This window comes from Mobula birostris, chromosome 7 (genome assembly GCF_030028105.1).
Source record: "Mobula birostris isolate sMobBir1 chromosome 7, sMobBir1.hap1, whole genome shotgun sequence".
Taxonomy (NCBI): domain Eukaryota; kingdom Metazoa; phylum Chordata; class Chondrichthyes; order Myliobatiformes; family Myliobatidae; genus Mobula; species Mobula birostris.
Window position 1 is genome coordinate 3257875 of NC_092376.1, and position 24256 is coordinate 3282130.

Sequence of the window (24256 nt, forward strand, 5' to 3'; positions counted from 1 at the left end):
TCAAACACCTGCAGTGCTGTTCATGAACTGGAGTCTGAGATCTCACATAGACCTCCTGAAACCAGATCTATGGAGGGAAGTGCAGAATAAACTGATCAGCCAGTTGCCAAGTGAAGCAGCAAGGAGCTTTGAGATTGGACAGGAAGTTCTAGTGTGTGATTACTAGGAAGTGAAGTGGGCACCCGGTAGGATAGCTACAAGAACTGGACCACCGGTGGACACGGATGTTGGAGATCAGACATGGAGACATCATAGTTAAAGTTAAAGTCTGTCCCAAGCCTTGTAGGCTCATCAGGCCAGTTTCCGTGGCGTGAAGCGACTGAGAGTACGAGACTGTATATTATGTCTTTCCATTTACCAAATAACACTTGATACTACTGAGCTAATAAAGCTAAGTATTGTTATTTCTGTTTCTCAACTGTCTTCCTATTTTAATTAATATACAGTACTGTGTAAAAGTCTTAGGCACCCTAGCTGTCTATATATATATACATACACACACACATGCCTAAGACTTGCACAATACTGTATTGATAAACATCTTTTGCACATTGATTGTCAGTATTTATATATACACTTTCGTATTCTATTGTATTTCTTTATTTTCCTGTGAATGCCTGCAAGAAAATCTTAAGGTGGTATATGACATATATGTGCTGTACTTTGGTAAAAATTTCACTTTGACTATGGAGCTTCTGTGGTTTGAGTTCCAGCTGACCAATTGTTCAAATTGGATCTGTTTCTCTTCACAGTTGCTGCCCTCTCTAATCCGACAGGATGTTTAACAAGTCACAGTTTGGCACCCCCACCTTCGGCAACACGAGTGGATTCACCACCTCGGCATTTGGGCAAAGTAAGTTATTTTTCCATTTTGTGTGTTGGTGAGGATGAGGCGGGCTTTGATTCTGGGTTAGCGCGGGGTTGGAGAAGTCACGGTTACCAGCTTGCTGGCCATGAGAGTGCACTTGCATGGGTCTCTGTAATTCACTCTCTCCACACAGGACAGGGATGACAATTTGTGTTTACCAAACACCGTTCTGAATTAGGTGGGGCTTGGCAATAATTCTGCAGAGTTTTAGAACCCTACAGCACGTAGACATGCCCTTCAGCCAATCTAGAAGTCACGATGACTATCCCTAATTAGGCCCTGCCCATCCAAATACTTACCTGGTCTCTTATAATACCATCCAATAATTTTCCTATATTTGGCATCAAGATCACCTGCCTATAATTGTTTGTCTTATTCTTAAAGCTTTTCCCTAATAACGGTATAATATTGGCTATTCGCCAGTATTCTTGCATCTTACCTGTAACTAAGGACATTTTAATTACCTCTGCCAGTGCATTTGCAATTTCTGCACTAGCCTCCCACAAGGTCTGTGGAAGCATCTTGTCAGGCCCTAATTTGCCTCAAACAAATGTAAGGGGGTTTCGACTTTTATGTTACTGCAGAGGCTAATTAAAATGGCGTCTTTGTTATGTTAATCTGGGGAATGCGGCTTTGTTGTGTTAAACGCTGAGAAAGTTTGCGCTAGCAGCTTGTTTTTGCTTTAGAGTGTGATAAGAGAGCGCTATTAACCAATTGGGATAGTTGTTATGGTTTTGGTGTATTTGAAGATACTGTATGCGCGGGGTTTTGGGGCAGAAGGCGGGAGAGCGAGACAGAGGATGGACCAGGTGCTGTGAGTCCGCTAACGGGGTCAGACCCCGAGCGGGACGTTCGGCGAGGAGATGGAGACAGACTCGTGTGGAGCGTCTGGCCAACCACCGTTGTTGGTCCCAGGCGGCTGGTCGAGGTGGTCCGAGGGGGTCGCACGGTGAAGAAGAAGATCCTTGAGCTCCAATGGTTTTTGTGCACGAAGAGATTGAACTTTGATAAGTGTGGCGCCTTTTAGTTTCCTTTTATATTTTATTCTCTTTTAATTATATAGTTCCAGTAATATCTATAAACTGTAAATCATTTAATCGTATCTGGTGTATTGTCTGTTATTTGGGCGGGGTGGGGTACCTCACACAGCATCCACACAAACGAATTACCCAGTTTGCCGGGGCCGAGGCTGTTTCCCTAGACGACGGTGAGCCAAGCGACCCTGAGGGTGGCCGGGGGGGGGGGTGGCTACATTGTGTGGGCTTTGTCCGAGATTGAGTCTACTGGTATGCTGTGTGGGTGCCCTGTTTAAATCTGTAATGTGTGTCTCTGTGGGTTATTTGCTGTTGATTGCTGTATGCGTTGTGGGTGAGGTCTTTGTTCGAGTTCAGACTGGCATTGACGAGTTGGAGGTGGAACTCGGGGCTGCCCATGCTGTTGGGAGAGAGAGGAAAGAGTGGTCTGATTTGGAGGTAGAGTCTGCGAATAAATATTCCAGCTATGGCAGGCTCTGCCTGGTGTTTGGGATAGTGTCCACCCCAAGAGGGGCGGAGGCATGCAAGGCGTGGGCGGAGCGGATCTCTCAGTTGTTAGATGAGTGGCAGTGCTCGGTTGAGGGAGAGTGACAGGGATTGGTTGAAAGTTTGAGTAGGCGGGCCGGTGACAGTGTTAGAGCTGTCAGGTTCACTTACACCATAGTGACAGCTGTCAGTTATTTGAAAGTGGGGGGGGAGTTTTCAGTGTGTCTTCTCTGGCTAGGAGGGCGGCTAAATTGCTTGCAGTGCCAGGGGGATCAGTTGTTCAGCTGATCGGAGAGGTGTCGGGAAACTTAGTGGAGGCCCAGTGAGGGAACGGCTTGAGGTCTCTGGGGAAGCACGTTCCCAGCAACGTACCGATGAACTTCCGAAAGGAAAAGACCCTATTCCTGAAGGCTTCGAGGGGCCACGCCCCAGGGTGTTGCTATGAATAGAGGGAAGCGATGCTAAAACTATCCTCGACCCCGGGGCACAGATCAAGTTGTTGTACAGTTCGTTTTACAACCGGTGTCTGAAGCATTTATCCTTGACAACCGCAAGGGCACCGGAGACTTTGGGTACTAGTGGCAGTAGTTATCTAGAAGACGATGATTGGTTAATGACCCTGGAGGTCATGAAGGCATTTTCTGGGCACCCAGCGTGTCGAGTTGCTTCTGAGGACGTGTGTAGCAGCCTTGAGCCAGTACCGAATTTAAACGAGACCCAGCGGTGGTACGGCTTGGGGAAAGTAGCTGAGGGTGAGACCCTCTTAGTAGATGCTCCGAACTACCATGAGGGAGGGGAGTTGACCGCTGAAGACACCTCAGTGAGAGAGAGGTCGCGGCAACTGGACCCTGGCGGCGTGGAAGATGAAGGCAGCGTGTGTGTGGATTATGCAATGTGGTTTAATGTGCTGCATCTGAGGGGTGGATGTTGCCAGATCCTGAGGAGTGCGGCTGTTGAGCTGAAGATGGCCTTTACTAGTTCCCTAGGATTCTTCCGATCTGAAAAGATGCCCAAGGGCATATCTGGAGCCCCTGCATCCTTCCCGCGGGGCATGAGGAAGACCATGGGGGAAGTGAAGGTGTGTGGAGTTTTGACGTATGTGGATGTCTGCCTAGAGCTTGGATTCGCCTGGGGGTCTATGTGGCGAGGCGAGTGGCTGAGCCCGGGCGACCGAAGCGAAGTGTCAAATGTGGAGGAGTTTTTGGCCAGAGGAGTTTGGTGCAATGTGAGAAAAATGACCCAACATACCAGTTGAACTTCCTGGTGTTGGGACAGACGGTGGTGGACCTGGGGATGGAAACCCAGGTCGTCAACCTGAATGAGACACAGGGAAGAGAGGGGATTTGCACCGCACTGCGGTCATGTACTGATGAATTAATCCAGCGAGAAGAAACAATGACCCATCTTTGAAGGGATCAGCACAAACTCAAGACGTCGATTCAAAACAGATTGGAAGACTTGCAAGTTGGGTAAGATCAAGGAAGTGTTCTGACTAAGGTCAACAGAAAACCGAGAGCCCAGGGAGGGGAGTTTGACTACACTCCCAAGGAGGTAAAGAAATGGAGGACAGATCTCGGAAAAGGGAGGCGGACGCTTGAAAGGAACCTGAAGATGACTATCATGAGTTTAAATGAAGTGGAAAAACTGAAAGTTGACCTGGAAGACGTCCTCAGGAAGAAACAACCGGAGGCTGAACATCCTTTAACTGCTGCTTTTCAGGTCAGGGAGGAAGAAGCTGGTGGGGTAACTGCGTCCCAGATTGAGATGGCCAGGAACCCTGAGTCAGAACTGCTGAGGCTGTGGCGAGAGTTGAAGGAGTCCCCAAAGAAGCTGACGTCTCGACTGCAGGAGGCTGAAGGGGTAGCCCCGGCTAAATGTTTCAGTTTGGAGAAACTTAAACAGCAACTACCGATCGCGGGAATGAGGAAGGATACGGATTCGAAGGATGATGTGCTGCACATGTGGTACATGCTGCCTTTCGCTAACTTCCCCGTGATTGAGGAAGAGACCTTTGGCTCTTCTCCCACTGAGTCAAGTGTAGTGGGGAGGGCTAGCTGTGGGCAGTCTGAGTTACGGCAGGATCAGGAAGGAGGAGAGGCGGGGCCCCGGACACGAGACAGGGGGCTCCGAGCTGTAATGGTGGCCTGAGTGAGAGAGGAGTTGGCAAGCAGGCCCGAGGTATCCCTAGTAGTGTCTGAGCCTTTTGGGTTTAAGTGAGGGACAACGGAGGTCTCGGAGGGTTAAGAAGCTCCCAGATAGGTTGGCCTATGTAGCGCCCGTGGGACGGGAGTAAGGTCCACTGTTTGGGGAGCACTGTCACTGTGTGTATTTGTGTATGTGTGTGTTGTGTGTCTGCAGGACTGGTTGGCGAGTTATTTAGAAGTCATGAGGACATGACTTTATTTGGTAGGGGGAGAGTGTAAGGGGGTTTCGACTTTTATGTTACTGCGGAGGCTGATTAAAATGGCGTCTTTGTTATGTTAATCTGGGGAATGCGGCTTTGTGTTAAACGCTGAGAAAGTTTGCGCTAGCAGCTTGTTTTTGCTTTAGAGTGTGATAAGAGAGTGCTATTAACCAATTGGGATAGTTGTTATGTTTTTGGTGTATTTGAAGATACTGTATGCGCGGGGTTTTGGGGCAGAAGGCGGGAGAGCGAGACAGAGGATGGACCAGGTGCTGTGAGTCCGCTAACGGGGTCGGACCCCGAGCGGGACGTTCGGCGAGGAGACGGAGACAGACTCGTGTGGAGCGTCTGGTCGACCACCATTGTTGGTCCCAGGTGGCTGGTCGAGGTGGTCCGAGGGGGTTGCAGGGTGAAGAAGAAGGTCTTGAGCTCCAACGGTTTTTGTGCACGAAGAGATTGAACTTTGATAAGTGTGGCGCCTTTTATTTTCCTTTTATATTTTATTCTTTTTTAATTATATAGTTCCAGTAATATCTATAAACTGTAAATCATTTAATCGTATCTGGTGTATTGTCTGTTATTTGGGCGGGGTGAGGTACCTCACACAGCATCCACACAAACGAATTACCCAGTTTGGCGGGGCCGAGGCTGTTTCCCTAGACGACGGCGAGCCAAGCGACCCTGAGGGTGGCCGGGGGAGCTACACAAACATCACCTCCTCTGTGATTTGTATTTGTATATGGTCACCTCGCTGCTACTTGTCTCGCTTCTGTAGACTCTGTCCATCTCCCGACTAAATACAGATGTAAAAAATCTATTCAGGAGCTTCCCTATCTCTTTTGGCTCCACACATAGATTACCATTCTGATCTCTCAGAGGACCAGTTTTGTTCCTTGCCATCCTTTTGTTAATATAGCTATAGAATTCCTCAGGATTCTACTTCACCTTCTCTGCTAAAACAACCAGTTGTTTTGCTTGAGTTCTGTAGACTATGTGACTGTCTCCTGAGTGTCAGAATCAGGTTTATTATTACCAGCATGTGACGTGAAATTTGTTAACTTAGCAGCAGTACAATGCAATACATAATCTAGCAGAGGAAAAAAATAAAATAAAAAAGTAATAAATTGATAAGTAAATCAATTACAGTATATGTATGTTGAATAGATTTTAAAAATGTGCAAAAAAACAAATACTGTATATTTTTTTTAAAAAGTGAGCTAGTGTCCAAGGGTTCAATGTCCATTTAGGAATCGTCTCTCGTCTCTTTCTTTCCTTCCTCATAGAGATCGGGATTACAATAATAACTGTTAACATGTACAAGCACAAATTCCAAGTAACAAATGTAGTTTAGCTTCCCAATCTCATAGTAATTGACCATGAAAAATATTTTATAAAGAGAGAAAAAGAAAACCCCCTAAACTAAACTTAAAAAAAAAACAAACAAACAAACAAAGCTTGGGCTGTCATATTACCTCGTTTAAAATTATTTGTCGTTAAATCTGCTCCTCTATACATGAACAAAAAAATTACTACAAAGGATTCAGAAAGGGTCAACTTACATCATATGAAAATATTGAATAAATGGCCTCCAAGTTTCTTCAAATTTAACTGAAGGATCCATAGTACCACTCCTAATTTTTTCCAAGTTTATGCGTGCTATCGTTTGGGAAAACCATTGAAATGTAGTGGGGGAATTAGAATCTTTCCATTTAAATAAACTGGATCTTCTGGCTATTAATGTAACAAATGCAATTAGGCGATAAGCTGACACAGATAAACAACTAGAGTCTATCACTGGTGGTCCAAAAATTGCAGTAATAGGTTGAGGTTGTAAATCAATATGCAGAACTGCCGAAATAATATCAAAAATATCTTTAGAATACTTTTCTAAAAGAGGACAAGACCAGAACATAGGTGTTGAGGAAGCTACCTCAGAATTACATCTATCACAAATAGGATTTGTATGGCAATAAAAATGAGCTAACTTATCTTTGGACATATGAGCCCTGTGAATCTATTGAATAGATTTTTTAAAAAATGTGTGAAAACAAATACTATATTAAAAAAAAATGTCCATTTGGGAATCAGATGGCAGAGGGGAAGAAGCTGTTCCTGAATCGCTGAGTGTGTGCCTTCAGGCTTCTGTATCTCCTACCTGATGGTAACAGTGAGAAAAGGGCATGCCCTGGGTGCTGGAGGTCCTTAATAATGGACGCTGCCTTTCTGAGACACTGCTCCCTGACGATGTCCTGGTTACTTTGTAGGCTGGTACCCAAGATGGAGCTGACTAGATTTACAACCCTCTGCAGCTTCTTTCGGTCCTGTGCAGTATCCCCCGCCCCCCAAACCAGACAGTGATGCAGCCTGTCAGAATGCTCTCCACAATACATCTTTTGAGTGTATTTGTTGACATGCCAAATCTCTTCAAACCCACATGCAAAAGATCTTCAGTGGATTTTTATGAATGTCACATTTGAGTCTGCAGCACAAGCATGTAAGCAAGTGCTCAAGTTCACTGGTGGTCTTGTTGAATGGTAGCGCAGGCTTCAATAGGCACCTATTCGCCTCTTGTTCACCCTTCACGCCCCAGTACCCTACTAATCTGTAATCTCTTGTTTTCCAGATGCTGCTACTCCTGGATTCGGTGGGTTTGGCACGGCAACAGCTGGCTTTGGCACAGCCGCCAACGCAGGCGGTGGACTCTTTGGAAGTACTCAAACTAAACCAGGTTTGGGCTCTATCCATTCTTCCTGCTGATCTCGTGGTTGGGTTTCAAGTGGCGGGAAGGAGATCAGCGTTTCTATACTGTCTTTCGTTGGAGACATTTAAGGGTGACCTTGTACATGTTTGGCAGTGCAGACTCGATGGGCCAAATGGCCTAATTCTGCTCTAATGTCTTATGGTCCTGTGTTTGTAAATTCGTGGGGGGAATAGATATTGTGAGTGTCACCGTTTCCCCTCTCACACCTTCATCCCACAGGGTCGGTGAGGATATAAAACGAGGAGGTTAGAACGTAGAACACTACAGCACAGTAAAGGCCCTTCAGCCCACAATGTTGTGCCGACTCTTTAACCCATTTTTGCACTGCGGACCGGTTTAATATTGACAATATTCTTGCGGACTGGCCGACTGGGGGGTGGGGGGGGGGTAGGGTTGCCAACGAACAAGAGTAGCAGTCAAATGCATTGTTTACCCAAAAGACTGCAATGACCATGAAGCCTTGCGCGGGCACCAATGCGCATGCGTGTTGTGACCTGCCGATTCCTCTCCCCCCCCCCCCCCCCCACCTCCCAAGCAAATCCTTTTTGGCGATTCTGTTCATGGGGGTGGGTGTTAATCACTACTGGAATATAGGTGATACGTGGGTAATACACTCAATTTTGTTTCTAAAAGGGTTTATCTAACGAATTTAATATTAACACACAGCACATATTTTCCTCGCATAGATATATTGATAAGTCAATTATCAGGGGAGCTTGAAGTGTTCAACGAACGAACTTCCAGTAGAAGTGGCAAAAGCAGGTTTGATATGATCATTTAAAGAAAAATTGGATAGGTATATGGACAGGAAAGGAATGGAGGGTTATGGGCTGAGTGCAGGTCGGCGGGACTAGGTGAGAGTAGCGTTCGGCACAGACTAGAAGGGCTGAGATGGCCTTTTTCCGTGCTGTAATTGTTATACGGTTATATAGGTCACTTATAAGTCATTAGCATCATAACATTTTAAGTAATATTTGGATATTAAACGCACAGCACATATTTTCCCCGTATAAATATATAAAATCATTGCAACACACCAATATCGTTGAATCACTGGGAGCCCTGGGCTTGTTTCCCTGCAACAACACCGTCCTATCAAGGGGTGATAGGAGACAACAATACTCGAAGGGGGTTCCTGATGTCCAGTCTATTCCGCAGTTTAGTTTTCGCTGCATTCATTGCAGAAAACTCCGCTTCGCAGAGAAATTATGGAAATGAAAGCAACGTTTTCAGTGCTTTCGTGGCTATCTCAGGATACTTAGCCTTGACTTTGATCCAAAATGCTGACAGAGATGTTATGTCAAACATACTTTTCAGCCCACCATCATTCGCAAGCTCGAGGAGTTGATCACCTTCCCGCCCTGACATGGATGACGCGCGGGTCATGACCTCGCATGCGTAATGGCTGATCAGTGGCCGTGACGGGGAATAAGGAAAGGTGCAGCTGACCAAATCATATTGCTGCCTCGCGGCCTGGTGGTTGGGGACCGCTGCTTTAACCTACCCTAACCTCAAGCTGACCCTTCCCTCCCACATAGTCCACTATTTTTCTATCACTTAACAAATATCCGGATCTGCCTCTCTGCTTTTTTGCACTACCTTACTTTCCATTTTTCTATTTTCTAATTATGATTTATAATTTAAATTTTTAATATTTACTATCGATTTGTAATCCAGGGAGCGGGAAGCGCAGAATCAAATATCGCTGTGATGATTGTACGTTCTAGTATCAATTGTCTGGCGACAATACAGTATGAAGTATCTTAGTTTCTTTAATACTGCCACTCTAGATAGTGCATCCACAGATCCAGCTGTGTGTGTGTGTGTGTGTGTGTGTGTGTAATGCTACTTTGGACATCCACCCTATACTTTCCTCCAATCACCTTAAAATTATGCCCCTCGTGTTGGCCATTTTTGCCCTGGGGGAGAAAGTCTCTGGCTGTCCACTCTCAATGCCTCTTATCATCTTGTACACCTTTACAAGTTAGTTTTAAGGTGAGAGGTAAAAGACTTAAAGTTTTCCTATCCAGAGGGTGGTGGGATATATGGAATGAGCTGCCAGGAAATGTAGTTGAGGCAGGTTCAATTGTGTTTGAAAAACATTTGGACATATGTGGATAGGAAAATTTAGAGGGATGTGGGCCAAATGCAGGCCAATGGGACTTGCTCAGTCAGGCAGCTTGGCTAGCATCAGCTAACTGGGCTGAAGGGTGTATTCCTGTGTGTCTGACTCTGTTACAGCCATTTCAGTGAGTTCACAATAAGATCCCCCAAATAGAATATGTTTTGGACCAGATACAAGTTGTTTCTCTTTGGTTAAGGTTGGTATTGATATGGGTCACAAATAGAAATACCTCTTGAGTACTTTTTTCCCCTAATGTCACCTTAGGTTGTGATGTCTCTGGTGGCGAAGTATCAGTTTATCACTGCTTCATAAGGTTACATCGAATCTGTCATGTTGGACAGGTGTTCCCCGGAAGTCAGTGAGCTGGATTTGTGCTTGCCAGAGAGTCAGAGCTGTGCTCCAGAAGGATGGACTCTTGAGTTATGAAGTTGTGGATTCAAGTCTCCCTCGGGAGAGCTGAGCGGAAAATTCCAGACTCTCGTTGCAGTACTGTCCGTCAGATGAGATGCAAACTCAAGACTGACTCAGTCCCTCTGTTATTTAGCAGAACAGATTCTCCCTGGTGATCTGGATCAGTATTTATTACACCCTCGATGGAGGATGAAGGTTGACTTGATAGAGGTGTATAAGGTGATAAGAGGCATAGATTTAGTAGACAGCCAGAGATTACACCCCTTCCCTCGGGGGCAGAAAAGGATAATGCGAGGGGGCATAATTTTAAGGTGATTGGAGGAAAGTTATGGGGGGAGGGGGAAGTGTCAGGGGTAGGTTTTTTTCCACACATGGCGGGTGTGTGGGACGCTGCCGGGAGTGGTAGAGCAGAAACAGAGACATTTAAGAGTGTCTCAAATAGTCATCCATTTTTTCCTTTCATCCCTTTTGCCTATGCAGGAGGAAAGGTATAGATTGATCTTGGAATATGTTAAAGGGCCAACATAAACATTGTGGGCTGAAGGGCCTATACTGTACTGTTTTATGTTCTACATTACTAAAGCATTATCTGGTCCCTGTTACTGTATCTTCGCACTTGATGAATGCACATACTGATTATGAAGGAGCTGTGTGAAGCCCTTTCCATTCTAAAACAGTTCTTTGTTGAATTCTCTATCTTGCTCTTGTCTCCCAAGCTTTACTAATGGTCTCCAATATTCTCTCCAGGAGGGCTGTTTGGCACCAATAACTTCGGGCAGCCAGCGCCATCATCCACCAATGCGGGATTTGGCTTTGGGACGTCAACATCCAGCAGCATCTTTGGGGGCTCAAGCTCCGGAGGCCTTTTCTCCAACCAGCAGAGCAATGCCTTCACCCAGAGCAAGCCGGCCGGAGGCTTCGGAAGTAAGCAGGGACTCTTGTGGGGAGTTAATTTATGCCGGAGAGTCTTGTGTTGGTGGAACTTCAAGACTAAGATAAAGCAGACTCAAGATTCAAAATACTGATTTACAGTTGCAAGAAGTTGTTTGTGAACCCTTTGTACTGCCTGTTTTTCTGCATTAATTACTCATAAAATGTGGTCTGATTGTCATCTCAGTCACAATAATAGAAAGCATAATCTGCCTTAACTGGTAACACAACAGTTGTACTTTTCATGTGTTTATTGAACACATTGTTTAATCATTCAGAGTCCAGGCTGGAAAAAGTATGTGAACCCTTGTATTTAATAACTGATAGAACTTCCTTTAGCAGTAATACCTTCCACCAAATGTTTCCTGTAGCTGCTGATAGGACTTGAACAACGGCGAGGAGGAATTTTAGACCATTCCTCCAAACAAAATGTTTCAGTTCATCAATATTTCTGAGATAATTTGCATCAACAGCCCTCTTCGGATCATGCCACAGTATCTCAATTGGGTTAAGGTCTGAACTCTGACTTGGCCATTCCAAAGCAAGAACTTTCTTTTTTAAACCATTCTTTTGTTGATTTACTCGTGTTTCGGATCATTGTCTTGTTGCATTATCCAACTTCTGTTAAGCTTCATGTGACGGACCGCTAGCCTGACATTCTCCTGTAAATGTCTTGATACAATTTTGAATTCATTGTTCCCTCAATGATTGCAAACCATCCAGCCTCTGAGGCAGCCAAGTAGCCCTAAACCATGACACTCTTTCCAACATGCTTCACTGTCGGCTGTGTAAGTCTGGGGGAGACCATCTCTAACCCCACCAAACGTGTGAGATTGGGGTACAAAACCTCCTGTTTGTGTGGATGCTGTGTGATGTGTTCCCCTGTTACAAATCAGTACCACGAAATAACAGACGGTACACCCTGTGCAATTTACGATTTAGCTTTATAATTCCTAATTTGACTAAAGGGCTAGTAAAGTAAAACAAAAAGAAAAGGGCCCACTTTAATCAAGCAGTCTAATGTGTACAAGCTGGAGCTCACGGTTTCCCTTCCACTGATCCTCCGTTGATTTCCCCTGGGCTTCGTCAACTCCCAGCCCTACTCCAACTCCACTCCTTTTTGGTGTCTACAAACTCTTCTTTCTGGCATCTTCTCTCCCATCTTCCGATGAACAAAAGATCCAGATCACCTCGGTCTCAGGCACACAAGAAGAAAAAAACACTCCATTGTACAGTACACGTTTCAAAGCCCCGTTATCTCTAGCAATAACCCAAATACTGCTGCTACAGAAAAACCATTACGTTAGCAGTGAAACCTTTCCCAGCGTTTTGCATGACGTTTTGGTGTTGGTGTACATTTCTGCCAAAAGTTCAACTTTTGTCTCAACTGTCCGCAGAACATTTGTCCTAGAAGTATTGTGAAACATCCAGGTTTTTGCAAACTTGAAATGTGCAGCAATATTTTTTTTGATGAGCAGTGGTTTCCTCAGTGATGTCCTTCCTTGAGCTTAAAGTGTTTTTCTTATAGTGGACACATGAGCAGAGACTTTAGCAAGTTCTAGAGATTTCTGCAGGTCTTTTGCTGTTATCCTTGGGTTCTTTTTCACCTCCTTCAGCATTGCATGTTGTGTTCTTGGTGTGATCTTTGCAGGATGCCCACTCCCAGGGAGAGTATCAACAATACTGAATTTCCTCCATCTGCAGACATTTTCTCTTGCTGTGAACTGATGAACACTCAGGTCTTTAGAAACGCTTTTGTAGCCTTTGCCAGCTTCATGTATCTCCAATTCTTCTAAGGTCCTCTGAAAGTTGTTTTGATCAAGGCATGGTGCACATAAACAGATCTTTCTTGAGAAGAGCAGACTCTGTCAGTAACCTGACTTTGTGTGTTGTTTTATAGAGCAGGACACCTCTGCAACCCACATCTTCAATCTCATCTCATTGATTAGAACACTTGACTCCAAATAGCTTCTGTAGAAGGAATTACCCCAGAGGTTCGCCTGTTTTTTGTGAATCTAGACTGTGATTGTTTGAATGGTGTACTCCATATTGATGAGAAGTACAATTGTTTGTGTGTTAGTAGTTTAGGCAGAAAACCAGGTAATTGCAAAGGTTAGCAAGCTTTTTTGAAACTGTATATCTGAAGCAGCAGGAACAAGAAAACAAAGGAAAACAGCAGAATGATCCCTTGTCTCCCATACACATGCACACACGTGCCCCCGAGGTGACCAGAGTAGGTAAAGAGGCAATGTGGAAGTGAATGCCTGAAGTTTCCATTTACCCTGATGGAGGGTCTCTGCCTCAAATATTGACTATTTATTTCCCTCCATAAACACTGCCTAAACCTGCTGTCCCTCCAGCGTTTTAGGCCATAAGACATGGGAGCAGAATTAAGCCATCTGGCCCATTGAGTCTGCTCCGCCATTCAATCATGGCTGATCTTTTATTTTCTCCTCCTCAACCCCAGTTCCCGGCCTTCTCCCCGTAACCATTGATGCCATGTCCATTCAAGAACCCATCAATCCCTGCCTTAAATACACCCAAAGACCCGGCCTCCACAGCTGCACGTGGCAACAAATTCACCACCTTTTGGCTTAAAGAAATTTCTCCGCATCTCTGTTTTGAATGAACGCCCCTCTGTTCTAAGGCTGTACCCTCTTGTCCTAGACTCTCCCACCATGGGAAACATCCTTTCTACATCTACTCTGTCTAGGCTTTTCAACATTAGGAAGGTTTCAATGAGATCCCTCCTCATCCTTTTGAATTCCAGCGACTACAGACCCAGGGCCATCAAACGTTCCTCTGACTATACCCCTTGCCCATACTCTGGGTTTTTTTTCTCCCCCCTCCCCCTTTTCCTTCTCCCTGGGCCTCCTGGCCCATGGTCCCCTCATATCTCTTTTGCCAATCACCTGTCCAGCTCTTGGCTCCATCCCTCCCCCTCCTGTCTTCTATCATTTTGGATCTCCCCCTCCCTCTCCCACTTTCAAATCTCTTACTAGCTCTTCCTTCGGTTTGTCCTGACGAGGGGACTCGGCCCGAAACGTCGATTGTACCTCTTCCTAAAGATGCTGCCTGACCTGCGTTCACCAGCAACTTTGATGTGTGTTCCTATATGATAACCCTTTGATTCCTGAAATCATCCTTGTGAACCTCCTGTGGACCCTCTCTGATGCCAGCACATCTTTACTAAGATAAAGAGCCCAAAACTGTTAACAATATTCTAGGTGAAGCCTCAGCAGTGTCTTATAAAGCCTCAGCATCACGCCCTTACTTTTGTATTCTAGACCACTTGAAATGAATACTAATGACATTCGCCTTCCTTACAACCGACTCACACAAGGACTCCCATGTCCCTCTGCATCTCAGATTTTTGGACCTTCTCCCCGTTAAGAAAATAGTCTGCACATTTATTTCTATTACCAAAGTGCAGTGTGTGTGTCACTCTTAGTCAGTGTTGGCCACGGATGTTCTATTTACGAACTGGCTGTGAATCCAATGCATGGCCTAATGTTCCACGACAGCTGCGGCGCTGGTTGATGTGCTGCACAACACAGTACAGTACAGGCCCTTTGGCCCAGATGATGTGCCGATCTTTTAACCTACTGCAAGATCAATCTAACCCTTCTCTCCTAAATAATCCTCCAATTTGCATATGACATTCCCCTTTAAGCAGAGTTGAATAATTTTTGATTTGTTAGGATGTCAAAGATTGCAGGGAGAAGGTAGGAGAATGGAGTTGAGAGAGATAATAAATCAGCCATGATGGAATGGTGGAGCCTTCTCAATGGATAAGGGGCCTAATCCTGCTTTTGTATCTTACAAGACCATAAGATACAGAGGAAGAATTGGGCCATTTGCCCCATCGAGACTGTCCTGCCATTTTATCATGGCTGATCCCTTTTTCTCCCTGCATTCATCCCATAACCCTACACACCTTGACCAATCAAGCTTCCTATCAGCCTCTGCCTTAGATATATCCAATGAATTGGCCTCCACAGCTGTCTGTAGCAGTGAATTCCACAGATTCACCACTCTCTAGCTAAAGAAATTCCTCCTCATCTCCGTCCTAAAAGGACACTCCTCTATTCTGAAGCTGCGTCCACTAGTCCTAGAGTCTCCCAACATAGGAAACATCCTCTCCACGTCCACGCTACTAAGGCCTTTCCCGTTCGATAGGTTTCAATAAGGTCACCCATCATTCTTCTTAATTATAGTGAATACAGGCCCAGAGCCGTCAAACATTCTTCATATGACAATCCTGGAATCATTTTGTGACCTCCTTTGAACCCTCTCCAGTGTCAGCGCACCCTTTCTAAGACGGGGGCCAAACCTGCTCACAATACTCCAAGTGAGGCCTTACCAGTACGTTATAATGTCTCAACAGTAAGTCCTTGCTTTTATATTCTGGTCCTCTCTTTAATAGTCCTCCTATGGTCTTGTACTTGCCCCACTCACCTTAAAATTATAACCTCTTCTATTAGCCCTTGCTGCCCTGGGGTAAAAGTCTCTGGCTATCCCAATAATCATAGATACTTCTATCAAGTCACCTCTCATCCTCCTTCACTCCAAAGAGAAACCCCTTGCTCGCTGAACCTCTCCTCAGAAGATGTGCTCTTTAATCCAGGCAGCATTGTGGTCGAGAGTGTGGTCGGTGTCGGTACAGTGCAAAACTGAACGGCTGCTTTACTAATCACAATCAGGAGAGAGTCTGCAGATGCTAGAAACCCAAGCAACACACAGTTCTGGAGGAATTCAGGCAGCATCTAAGGAAAAGAGTACAGTTGACAATACACTGTATATTGGGAGTCCACTTCACTGAGCACATGCCCTTGTGTGCCAGTGGCCACTCATTTTAATTCCACATCCCATTCCCTTTCCAATATGGCTATCAATGGCCTCCACTGTCATCATGAGGTCACATTCAGGTTGGAGAAACGATACCTTATATTTCATCTGGGTATCTCCAACCTGATGGCATGAACATCGATTTCTCGAACTTCCAGTAATGCCACCCCCAGCTCCCCATCCCCTTTTCCCCCCTTTCACCTTATCTCCTTCCCCGTCTGGTGCTCCTTCCCTCCCCTTTTTCTTTCTTCCATGGCCCTCTGTCCTCTCCTATTAGATTCCCCCCTCTCCAACCACACAGCTTCCAAGTCAACTTCCCAGCTTGTTACTTCACCCCTCCCCTTCCTGGTTTCACCCATCAGCTTGTGTCTCTCCATCTTTTCTCCCCCCCCCCCATTTCACCTATAACCTTGTGTCTCTCCCTCTTCTCTCTTCCCCCCCCCCCCAACTTAACTCTACACCTCATCTTTTTCTCCAATCCCGCTGAAGGGTCTTGACCTAAAATGTCAACTGTACTCTTTTCCGTAGATGCTGCCTGGCCTGCTGAGTTCCTCCTGCATTTTGTGTGTTTTATCACCCACTCGTTGACCCTGCTATTTCTGTTTCAGACTTCGGTACCAACACCACAGGGGGAGGATTGTTTGGGACCACAAGCACGTCCTCTAACCCCTTTGGCGGTACATCAGGGAGCCTTTTTGGAGGTGCATCCTTCAATGCCACGGCACCTACTGGAACAACCGTGAAATTCAATGTGAGTATTGTGGGCTGGAGGGGGTTTGGAAGATATTCACTAGAATGATCATGGGAACAAACAGGTTAATGCATGAGGCGTGTTTGATGGCTCTGGGCCTGTATTCGCTGGAATTTAGAAGAATGAGGGGGGAATCTTAATAAAGCCTATCGAATGTCAAAAAGCCGAGAGTGGATATGGAGAGTATGTTTCCTATAGTGAGAGAGTCTCAGACTAGAGAACACAACCTCAGACTAGAGGAATGTCCCTTAAGAACACATGAGGAACATCTTTAACCAGAGGGTGGTGAATCTGTGGAATTTGTTGCCACAGATGGCTACGGGGGTTAAGTCATTGGGTATATTTAACATTGGGGTTTTGATTAGTAAGGGTGCCATAGGTTACAGAGAGAAAGCAGGAGAATGGGGTTGAGAGGGATAATAATCCAGCCATTATGGAATGATGGAGCAGGTTCGATGTGCTGCCCAGTGACCCACCAGTTTAATACTGGCCAAATCACAGGGCAACTTACGATGAGCATTTAACTTGCTAACTGGTATGCCTTTGGACTATGGGAGGAATCTGGAGCACAGGAAGGAAACCCATGTGCTCACGAGAAGAATGTAAACTTTCTTACAGAGAACACTGGAATTGAGCTCCAAATTCCGACACCCGGAGCTGTAGTAGTGTCATGCTAACTGCTTCGCTACCGTGACGCTCCAAGCTTACTTGAGGTGCATTGAGGAGGGCTCCTTTCGGAAGAAGAATTAATTTTGAATGATTTAGTGTACTCACGACAATGTGTAGGTTCTCGGGCCACGAGCCTCTTAATTTCTCTTGCCTTTTGTCCATCTGCAGCCTCCAACAGGCACCGACACGATGGTGAAGTCGGGCGTCAGCACCAGCATCAGCACCAAACATCACTGTATCACAGCCATGAAGGAGTACGAGACCAAGTCTCTCGAGGTGAGCGCAGACTCTGCTCGGGGGAGAGTTGCTGTTTATGGCCTCTCCCTGGCCCATTGACTTTGGGCTTCCATGCAGCTGAGAGGTTTGAAAGTTGGCATGGATAGCTTCCTTAACTCATATGTTTTGGTCCTGTCCTACTTTGGAAACTTTTTGGAAAGACATTTTTAATATTATCTCAAAGGTATTGAATACTGATATTTCTCCCCATCCTATTACTGCTATCTTTGGATTACCTAAAATTTCCAGTAATCTTTCCCCTTCAGCCCGTAGAATGATTGCATTTATTACTTTAATGGCGAAAAAATGTATTTTACAACATTGGAAGGAGATTAATGCCCCAACTACGTTCTTTTGGTTTTCTCAGATGATATTATGTTTAAATTTGCAGAAAATCAGAAGTAATCTTTGTGATACTTCAGTTAAATTTGAACAGACCTGGAGATCTTTTATTCAATATTTTCATTTAATGTAATTTTTTTTTCTCTTTGCCCATATTTACATTCCCTTCTTGCTTTTTAACTGTTTTTAATGGAGGTCGGGTTTGAGGACGTGATTGTTTTAAGTTGTTTAAGTCTACTTGATACCTAGTTAGCCCATCGCTTTGCTTTTTAGATTAGTTGCACGGTGGGTTTTTTTTGGGTTTTTTTTTGGGGGGGGGTTTCTCTTTATTGATATGTATGGAAAATTAGTATACTATTATATTATCTTGTTATTTTATGTCTAAACTGCACTGTTTGTACTAATTTTTTTATGTATTAATATCTTTTTTGTAAATTTATATGGCACCAGTGTATTAGTTTCTACATGGTTTACCTTTTGTGTACTAATTCAATAAAAAGATTTAAAAAAAAAAGGAAGTTGGCATGGGATTGATGTTGCCCACTGGATGTGTTCACTGCTCTGTATTCGGGCAGATGGGGCTCATTAGCCATGATTGGCAGTTCATCTAGCAGAAGGAAAACTCTGATCTCAAACCTCTGCTGCCTTGCAGCTGTACCCACTCGCAGGGAAGGCTTCAGGAGTAAATCCTGAGGGGGTAATGTTCAGAGCTGGAGTCCCTAAGGCAGTCCTGCATTGAGTTCACTGCTGACTGGCAACTGCTGTGATACTGTTGATGCCAAAGTGTATCGGTCTCTGCCGTTCCTTTGCGTTCATCACCAGTAATAAAATAGGTAAAATAACTGGGCCCAGCACATGTGCACTCGCACCCTTACAACTCAAATATACTTTTTGCAAAACTTGTACACAAGAAATACTGCATGGACCGCTTTCACCTGTGCTATTCTGAGCCGGGACAGAAAACAGCTATGGCTTATCAATTATGAATATTGACCATTTGTAAATTTGGCGAATTCCTTATTTGCAGGATCAGTTGCCATTCACAATAGAGGTGTTAAAATTTGATCAAAACTTCAAGATGACCGCTGATGGTATTTTGAAGTTAGCAAAGCAATTGTCCCTTAGTTGTTGCATGTGTTTCACATCCTTCCTTTCATCTGTCTCCGGCATCCCCTATAGTGTAAATAGATGCTGTGGTTTAGGAAGACCTTTCTAGGACAGTGTCACTGGTTGTCTTGACTACACTGTCACAGTCACCCCAGCCCATCGCATCAGAAGTGTTGACTACTACTGCCCCAGCCTTGGGTGTTGTCTTTAACCCTTGCCTTACCATAACTTCCACACATAGACCAGGGGAGCCTGCTGCATGGATAACAGCTTGCTCTCCACTTTGCACTGCCCTGGCTTATGTATGCAGCCAACTAGGATACAAGATCCATAGTCGACCGCGGCCAGCGCTATTGGGTATGGACGCTAATTCCTCATGACTTTTGCCTTCCCCAGGAGCTACGACTGGAAGATTACACTGCCGGCCGGAAAGGACCACAGGCCCCGCTGGGGGGTGGGGGTGGACTCTTTGGCGCGTCCACTGCTACATCCAGTACTGGAACTGGGCTGTTTGGAGCCACGCCAGCCAACCCCACCGGAGGATTCAACTTCGGTCAGAACAAAACGAGCTTCGGAGCAAGTGAGTTCACTGTCAGGGGAAGGGTCCTTCACAGTGAGAGGAGCGTGAGGGAGGGAGCAAGAACTATTGGGGTGAAATGGTTAGTCTGCAATTAACTGTCAGCCTGTCATGTACGCTGCACCATTCCATCTGCTGGTTTATTATCTCAACCCCATTCTTCTGCTTCTCTCTGTAACATTTGACCTTACTAATCAGGAACCTATCAACCTCTGCTTTAAGTATACCCAATGATTTGGCCTTGGGAGCCATCTGTGGCAGTGAATTCCACAGATTCACCACCCTCTAGCTAAAGAAATTACTTTTCATCTCTGTTCTAAAGGGATGCTCTTGGTGGCTGTGTTCTCCAGTCCAAGAGTTTCCCACTATAGGAAACATCCTCTTCACATCCACTTAAGCCTTTAAATATTTGATAGGTTTCAATGAGATCCCCTTTCTTTCTTCAAAACTCCAGCAAGTACAGGTCCAGAGTCATCAAATGTTCCTTATATGTTAACCCTTTAATTCCCAGAATTATTCTTGTGAACCTCCTCTGGACCCTCTCCAATGCGAGCATTTCCTTTCTTAGATAAGGGGCCAAAACTGCTCACAGGTGTGCTCTGACCAATGTCTTACAAAGCTTCAGCATCACTCACTTGCTCCTATATTCTGGTTTTCTCAAAATGAATGCTAATATTGCATTTGCCTTCCTCACCACGGACTTAACCTGCAAGTTAATCTTAAGGGAATCCTGCACAAGGACTCTATCTACAAGGCTTTAGGGAGAGAATTAGTCTGAGACTGGAGAGCTGGTGGGAACATGTGCTTCCAGTGATGGAACCACTTTATGAAAAAAGCAATCAAATTGAGTAATAGGAAATTCCCTGCACTATTCAGAGCTTTTGAAGGTGGCTTTTGTTTGCCAGTCCGCCCCAGCAGCTATTTAACGGTCAGCCACTTGATGTGGGACTGATCGTGGATGTAGACCAGACCAGTCACTTCAATTTTCATTTTCTAGTTTTTTTAAGAGAGCAGTATACCACCAAGGGGCAGCACACTAGCAAAGTGGTGACTGGAATTGCTTGGTGGTGCCAGGGATCATTGATCAGTGTTTGATCCCCACAGCTGAGTCTCAGGACAGACTGAGTGGCTTTCCACCGGTTTCCTCCCACAGTCCAAAGACCTACTAGTTAGTAGGTTAATTGGCTTGTTGGGCAGGAAGGGCCTGTTCTGCGCTGTATCTGTAAATAAATAAAACCTGTATGTGGGAGGAAACTGGGGCAGGCAGAGGAAGCCCATGCAGCCAGAGGGTGAAAGTAGAAGCTCCTTGAAGACAACGGTTAGAGTCGCTGGCGCTGTAAAGTGATAAAGCAAACCACTATGCTCACATGGCACCTTTAAGAGTGGTTGTAGCTATATTCTATTGCTATTAATTATAAACCAAAAGGGTTGGCCCCAACCAGATCTGTACTGTTGTCTAATAAGCTGAAGACAAGAGAGTGGATCCCTGGGTCAGATGGTAACCACCCTGGTGGGTGTAGTTTCTTCTGTTCAGTGCTCCCCACTTTGTCTTGAGGCATAGGACCATCCATCGAGTCTGCTCTGCCATTCCACCACGACTGATATACTATCCCATTGAACCCATTCTCCTGCATTCCCTCTGCAACCTTTTCCTTGACTAATCTGGAACCTATCAACATCCACTTAAAATATACACAATGACTTGACCCAGTACTCAGTAATGCCTAGTACTTCAGTGCAGAAGTAGCCATGCCAGATCTAGCAATTGAACCTTGCCACCTTCTAAATAAAATTCTGAACTAAAGGAATTTTCTAGGCCGAGGGAGATGTCTTCCTTTTTTAAAGAAAGGGGCTTCCCTTCCTCCACTATCAACTCTGCTCTTAAACGCATCTCCCCCATTTCATGTACATCTGCTCTCACTCCATCCTCCCGCCACCCCACTAGGAATAGGGTTCCCCTGGTCCTCACCTACCACCCCACCAGCCTCTGGGTCCAACATATTATTCTCCGTAACTTCCGCCACCTCCAACGGGGTCCCACCACTAAGCACATCTTTCCCTCCCCCCCCCCCCCGCATTCCGCAAGGATCGCTCCCTACACAACTCCCTTGTCCATTCATCCCCCCCCATCCCTCCCCACTGATCTCCCTCCTGGCACTTATCCGTGTAAGCAGAACAAGTGCTGCACATGCCCTTACACTTCCTCCCTTACCACCACTCAGGGCCCCAAACAGTCCTTCCAGGTGAGGCAACACTTCACCTGTGAGTCGATTGTGGTGATATACTGCGTCCGTGCTCCTGATGTGGCCTTTTATATATTGACGAGACCCGACGCAGACTGGGAGACTGCTTTGCTGAACATCTACGCTCTGTCCGCCAGAGAAAGCAGGATCTCCCAGTGGTCACACATTTTAAATCCACATCCCATTCCCATTCTGACATGTCTATCCACGGCCTCCTCTACTGTAAAGATGAAGCCACACTCAGGTTGGAGGAACAACACCTTATATTCCGTCTGGGTAGCCTCCAACCTGATGGCATGAACATCGACTTCTGTAACTTCCGCTAATGCCCCACCTCCCCCCTCGTACCCCATCTGTTACTTATTTTTATGCATACATTCTTTCTCTCACTCTCCTTTTTCTCCCTTTGTCCCTCTGAATATACCTCTTGCCCATCCTCGGTGTCTCTCTCCCCCCCCCCCCCCCCCCCACTTGTCTTTCTCCCCGGACCTCCTGTCCCATGATCCTCTCGTATCCCCTTTTGCCAATCACCGGTCCAGCTCTTGGCTCCATCCCTCCCCCTCCTGTCTTCTCCTATCATTTTGGATCTCCCCCTCCCCCTCCAACGTTCAAATCCCTTACTCACTCTTCCTTCAGTTAGTCCTGACGAAGGGTCTCGGCCTGAAACGTCGACTGCACCTCTTCCTACAGATGCTGCCTGGCCTGCTGCGTTCACCAGCAACCTTGATGTGTTTTCTGAACTAAAGGTCATTTTAAAGCTTGTATCAGTTTTTTAAGAAAATGTATTTGTGATACAGCACAGAACAGGCCCTTCCGGACAGCAAGCTGTGCCGCCCAGCAGCCCACCAATTTAACTCTAGCCTAATCACAGGATAATTTACAATCATCAATTAACCTACTAACCAGTACGTCCTTGGACTGTAGGAAGGAATATACAAAGTTCTTACAGAGGGCGCTGGAGTTGAACTCCAAATTCCATTGCTGGGCTGTAATAGCGTCATGCTAACCACTAGGCTACTGCGCCCCAACTTTTTTAGATTTGAAAGAAGATTCTATAATTAAAATGTGCATAAACTGACAAATTATTCTGAGAAGTTTCGGCCCTTAAACCAGTTTTGTTTTTCAGGTACTCTTACTGACACCTGTATATAGCCAATTAAGTCTTATTCTGATCTGCCTTTCCTCTGAACACGTGACTCTGCCCTATTGAGAATATCCTGAAGCTACAGGAAGGGTTTTAACAGGGTCTACAGCATGTATCATCTACCCTTGGCGAAGCATATCTTTGACTTGATTGGGCGGCTATGCACCTGCCAACTTATTTGGACCTTAAGTTCAATTTTGTGTCACCAAGAAGTTTGAACAACTGTAGATTGTCACAAAAATCGGAACTGAACCAGGGACACTGGTGATGTAATAGCACTACACTAATCACTAAGCTTCCATGCTGTCCCAAACAGTAATTATCCAAGCAGCAATTGCTGCTTAATTTTAAATTGGAGGTCAAGTTATTGTTAGGAGTAAAAGAAATCATTATCAGGTTTACTTTTGGAGGAGCAGTACACACAAAAGGCTGCAGGAACTCAGCAGATTAGGCAGCATCTGTGGGAGATGAATAAATGTTCATAGATGTTGCCTGACTTGCTGAATTCCTCCAGCATTTTGTGTGCGCTCCTCTGGATCTCCAGCATCTGCAGACTTCCTCGTGTTTTTAACTTAGGAAGATGCTCTTCTATCTACACGATGCGCAAGCCAGAGCAGTACCATACAGAGAGCAAGCTGTTGCCAATGCAACAGACCACCCCTCTCCATGCAGCCGATGAATCCAAAGGAATGGTAGAGACCGGTATAGGTCGTGGAATTTTTTGTTTTGCGGCAACAGTGCAGTGCAATATATAAATAATAATCTATAAATTACATTAAGAAATATATATTCAAAATGAAACAAGTCATTCAAAAAGAGCAAAAAGGAAAAGATGCAAGCATGTGCGCATGGTGTAGGGTTACAGGTAGGTCCTGATCTTATTTTGTGTGACAGGTTTGGGGCTGGAAGGATAGTTTAGTATGGCTGTTGCCCCTTGACGCAGTCTGTGTGCCGTTACTGCTCTCTGCTGACGTTTGGATATCTGTCTTCCAGCCGCTGGTGCTTTTGGTGCATCTACTGGAGGCCTCTTCGGACAGCCACAGCCCAGCAGCAGCCTCTTCGGCACCAAGCCCTTCGGACTCGCCACCACCACGCAGAGCACTGGCTTTGGGTTCGGCGCGGCTAACACGCTGGGGCAGCCCAACACCAGCAGCATGGTAAGACTTTCAGGAGAACTGTTGGTTCTAACTGTCTGTGTGTTCAACTTGAGAAACTTGTGATTTCTTGCTGTAGGTAATGATGGAGTAAAACAAAGAGGGAAACAGTCTCACTGCTGGGTG

At 45.5% G+C, this 24256-nt stretch overlaps 1 protein-coding gene across 4 annotated transcripts in view; it reads left to right on the top strand.

Moving 5' to 3' along the window:
- Positions 1–24256, top strand: part of nup98 (nucleoporin 98 and 96 precursor) — a 105439-nt gene that overhangs the window by 18773 nt on the left and 62410 nt on the right. For all 4 annotated transcript variants that reach the window (XM_072262458.1, XM_072262460.1, XM_072262459.1 and 1 more), the window contains exons 2-8: positions 753–853; positions 7416–7520; positions 10837–11013; positions 16476–16618; positions 17456–17563; positions 19409–19592; positions 23970–24133. In XM_072262458.1, the coding sequence (XP_072118559.1) occupies positions 778–853; positions 7416–7520; positions 10837–11013; positions 16476–16618; positions 17456–17563; positions 19409–19592; positions 23970–24133 (957 nt within the window). In that variant the 5' untranslated portion in view covers positions 753–777. The remainder of the gene's footprint in view (positions 1–752; positions 854–7415; positions 7521–10836; positions 11014–16475; positions 16619–17455; positions 17564–19408; positions 19593–23969; positions 24134–24256) is intronic.